Below are 5,000 nucleotides of genomic sequence, written 5' to 3'. Positions count from 1 at the left end.
ATCTGTTTAATATATTGATAACCCAGGGTCTTCAGGAAAAGATTACCCCCATTGATTTTGAGGTCACATTGTCAAAGGTCAGGAGTCAAAATGGATATTGGAATATATATTGTTCGCTCAATATATTGATAACCTTTTGCTTGACAAACATCAACGTGGTACAATCACACATCTTCAGAAGAAGATTATCACTATTGATTTTGAGGTTACCCAGTCAAAGGTCAAGGATTAAACTTGACATAGTAATATATTGTCTCCTATATCTTAAGAATTATTTGCTTGATAGACACCAAACTTGGTACACTGGTACAACATAAGGAGTAGATGACCCCTATTGATTTTTAGGTCACATGGTCAATCCACTCTTGACATAAGAAGATATTGTCTGCTAAATATTTTGAATTGATGATGCTATTATCAATTGAATGGTGTGTGTATAACCCTTTTCAATTTTGCACCATGGGGGCATATGTGTTTTACAAACATCTCTTGTTTGCTTTGATTTTCTCTCATTTGGGCTAATCCGCACCCCCCCCCCCCCCTACACACACACACACCATCACAGTACCAAGCGTTGTGATTTAGACACTGCACAAACAAGAACCCTGTCTGTCCTTCTTAAAAACTTACCTTTCATATGGGGCAATCCCCCTTCCCTCTCAGCTACAGACCCTTTGCTGGACCATGCATGTTTTTACCTGAATTTCTTCAGCAACTACCTACATGTCTTAGTTTCGTATTCGCACACATCTACATGCTAGGAATCGTGGTAACACCTACATGTTGAATATCAACCTTTTTATCAAGCACTCGGCTACATTTGACATGCATCCTAAAATTATTCTACACTGTAGATACCTTGTTCCACATGTAATATCACTTCAAATATGGGGTATTTCCATTTTTTAAAAACTGACCTGGCCTATCGTGCGAAACTGTCCTCTTCTACCTATCATAGGGAATTTCCCTTCTGCCGTCAGACCAACAAAAAAAAAAAAAGCGTCGCATCAATCGGGCAGGCTATAATTTCTAATCCTGGGATAAGTAGACGTGCGTTGATGTCTGACAACTTTTTGTGATGTAAACGTTAATATAACCCAAGTGCGGTTACCAGGCAATGCGATGATAATGAAAAGCACATAATATATATCATGGTTGGAATAATTCTACGATTACAGATTTCTCATCTTCGCAAGCCAAGTGTCCGATTCGCCTACTTTCACCCCCCCCCCCCCCCCCCCCCCCCCCGTCGGATTTAATCGCATTTGTAAGACTTCAAAATATCGCACTCTGGCCTCCATGGCCGAGTGGTTAGAGCATCGCGCTCAAAATCACACGGCCTCTCACCTCTGGTCGGCGTGGGATCAAATCCCGCTCGCGCCGGAAGGGAGAAAGTTTCCCAGCTTACGTTGGGAAGGTCGGTGGTATCTTTCCATGTACAGGGGATGCTTACTCCTCCTAGGCACCTGATCCCACCTCTGGTGTGTCCAGGGGTCCGTGTTTGCCCCACTATCTATTTTGTATTGCTTATAGGAGTTATGAGATTGATCAGTGTTCCTTATCTTCACCTTGCATTTAGTTTTATGGATATGTGCAGCATACACTGGTGTCACTGAAATCCCACTTTTCAGTGTGGAGTCCACTCTGACTCTCCCCGGCACATGTCTCGATATAAAAGCGGGATTTACAGTCAGATGATTTTTGATTAGATATTAATTAGTGGACAGGCGACAATCGAAAAATAAAATCAATAATCGGAATCAAAGAGCCCAAAACGATCGACAATCGATTGTCGGCGACAATCATTTCATCACTATTTTCAACCCAAAATTAGGTCAAGGACAGACAAATCCAGCTGAAATGCAAACTGAACTTGTTTTCCTTTGCGAGGAAGCCTTTAACTAACTAACTAACTATCAGGGCAAGATCTGTATCCGTAATGGGAAAAAATCCCGGAAAACTGTTTGACATAATTTTAGCCAAAAAGTAGGTCAAAGATGGACCAACCCATCTGAAATGCAAACAGAACTCGTATTTTTCCAAGAGAAAGCCTGTGACTAAATTTCAGTGCAATATCTTTATTCGTAATTCAGAAGGGCATTTTTTATTTTTAGCCCAAAAGTGGGTCAAGGACGGACCAATCCAGCTGAAATTCACACTTAACTTGTAGTCCTCCAAGAGAAAGTATGTGACTAAATTTCAAGGCAATATCTGTATCCATAATGGGGAAAAAACCAGAAAACTGTTCGACATATTTTTTCCCAAAAAGTAAGTCAAGGATGGACCAATCCAGTTGAAATGCAAACCGAACTTGTATTCCTCCATGAGGAAGACTGTTTCTAAATTTCAGCGCAATATCTGCATTCGTAATGAAAAAAGTCTTTAAAAAAAAAATTTAACCCAAAAGTTGGTCAAGGACGGATCAATGCAGCTGAAATTCACACTACGTCAGTAAATGAGAAAGTTTTCCAGTTTACTTTCGGAAGATCGGTGGTCTCTTCCCAGGTACATTGCATCTGGGTTCTCACTTCCACCAATAAAAACTGGGCGCCACCAGATAACTGAAAAATTGTTGAGTGTGGCGGAAAACATCAATCAATCAATCAATCAATCAATCACACTAAACTTGTAGTCTCCAAGAGAAAGTATCCGTAGTGAAAATATCTGTATCCGTAGTGAAAAAAGCTAGAAAAACTGTTTGACCTACTTTTAGTCCCATTGTAGGTCACAGACGGACGGATCAAGCCAGTTGAAATGCAAACTGAATTGTATTCCTTTAAAACGAAGCTTATGTATAAATTTCACGGCAATATCTGTATCTGTAAAGGAAAGAGTCCGGAAAACTATTTGACCTACTTATAGCCCTAAAGTAGGTCAAGGATGGACCAATCCAGCTTAAATGCAAACTCACACTTAAAATTTTAGAGGGAGAAATGTGACCAAATTTTAAAGTTGTAAACGGACGGCGTTAAGGAAAAAGTCTGAAAATTATAAACGTCCCGTCTAATGACGGACTTATGAAAATTCTCAGTGGGACGTAAACCAACCAACCTATTGATTTTGAGGTCACAAGGCCAAGGTGAAACTGGATATAATAAGATATTGTCTGATAATATATTGAGAATGCTTTGCATGACAATCATTGGTTAGAACTGCATAAGGTGTAGATGACTCCTGTTGAATTTAAGGTTAGAGGCGAATAGTCAAATGTCTCTGGAAATAAGATTTTGTCCGCTCAATACCTTAAGAGCTCTTTTTGCTTGATAGTTATCAAACTTGGTACAGTGGTTGTCCTTAGAGAGTAGATGACCCTCAATATCAAACTTGATACACTGGTGACCCCTAAAAAAGATGACCCCATTGTTTTTTCTGATCAAAACGTCCTTCGAATAACTGTATATTTGGAAAAGTCTGCTCAGTATTATCAGAGATTAAACTTATTATGGTTGTCCCTAACTAGCAAATAATCCATAGTTTTCACCATCACTACAGACGTTCTTAAATGATCATGAAAAGCTGATCCTTTTCAATACTGCCACTTGGGGGAGGGGAGCATGTTATTCAAACATTTTCTGTTTTATTCTTAATAGTAACAAGTCTATTGTGTCGTTTACATTAATCTCTAGTGGTTTCTTTTTATTATGTAACAACTTATATATGATAGTGAGATTTCTAATTTCCAGGTAGACTAGATGTACCCCACGATATTAATGAGTAAAGGAATTTTCGTAAATAATGTGAAGTTAACAAGACCTTGAAATGAATTTGATATACTTCATTAGTAATGAAGAGCATTTCACTGAAATAATTAGTAACTGGGTTCATGTACATGTATTAATAACATTTGACTTTTATCGCTTTAGGAAGTACAAACCTTGCCCTAGGGAAGAAAGCATTCCTGAGCAGTACAATGGGAAAGTTCTCCGCAGCACTGGGTGTTAACGGAAAGCTAAATGATTTCTTCCACACCAAATCCCAAGCAACACCCTGGTATCGATTAGATCTTGGTAAATCCTACAACATCGATGAAGTGGTGATCTATAACAGGAAAGCAGCAGGTGAGCGCAACAGGCAATTATTCAGTACAGATTATCAATTTTATAATCTCGACCACAATAATGACATGCTATGAAGTACTCAATAATTTTTGCGTAATGTAAATGTAAAACGTATACGGTACCAATTTTGATGCACCAGATGCGCATTTCGACAAATAATGTCTCTTCAGTGATGCTCAACCGAAATGTTTGAAATCCAAAATAACTATGAAGTTTTGGAGCTAAATATAGCCAAAAACAGCGTGCCAAAAAAGTGGAGCCAAATTCGTCCAAGGATAAGAGCTATGCACGAGGGAGATAATCCTTAATTTTGAAATGAATTTCTAAATTTTATAACAGCAATTAAATTAAATTTTATATTTTGCATTGGATAAGTATACCCACCACAAACAATTTGATAAATCATAAAGTCCATCTCTCTTTCCGTCTGCCCACCACACTATTAATTTGTACCGAGGTATGTCAACACAACAGATTCAACACAGAGTTGGCTATGTTTATGACCAGATTGTGTAACTTGATCTCGAGTCAAGCCCAAAAGACACAAACTTGGTCCGAAGACTTGGTTATGAATATAAAGCGTGTTAGTTCTCCAAGGTCACTGCAGCTGGTCTGTGGTGAATATTTGTCTAGATAGCAATATCTTCACAAAGAGACAGCTCATATTTATCAGAAAGGTTGTTTCTGGCCAGATAGTGTCTCATGATCCAAAACTTTGGCCATAATGCCAAAGCCAAAGGTCATAAGATAGCATGATTGCGATTATTTTCAGCGTCACAACTTTTGAGTGCATGCATGGATTTTACATTCTTGAGGTCACTGTAGAGTCAGAAAAGGGAAGCTATTGCATACAAATGCTAGTAAATTATTCCGGAATAGTCTAAATAACAGTAATATCGATCAAGAATAGATTTTATTTTGATATCATATCTAAATATAAAG

At 38.3% G+C, this 5,000-nt stretch overlaps 1 protein-coding gene across 1 annotated transcript in view; it reads left to right on the top strand.

The window, feature by feature from the left end:
- LOC125665814 (uncharacterized) overlaps positions 1 to 5,000 on the top strand; it is a 66,453-nt gene that overhangs the window by 57,079 nt on the left and 4,374 nt on the right. The window contains exon 12 of the mRNA XM_048898702.2: positions 3,864 to 4,058. Coding sequence (XP_048754659.2) covers positions 3,864 to 4,058 — 195 coding nt within the window. The remainder of the gene's footprint in view (positions 1 to 3,863; positions 4,059 to 5,000) is intronic.

This window comes from Ostrea edulis, chromosome 10 (genome assembly GCF_947568905.1).
Source record: "Ostrea edulis chromosome 10, xbOstEdul1.1, whole genome shotgun sequence".
Lineage (NCBI taxonomy): Eukaryota > Metazoa > Mollusca > Bivalvia > Ostreida > Ostreidae > Ostrea > Ostrea edulis.
The sequence above is the reverse complement of the archived record's forward strand: the minus strand, read 5'-3'. Positions and strand labels throughout refer to the sequence as shown.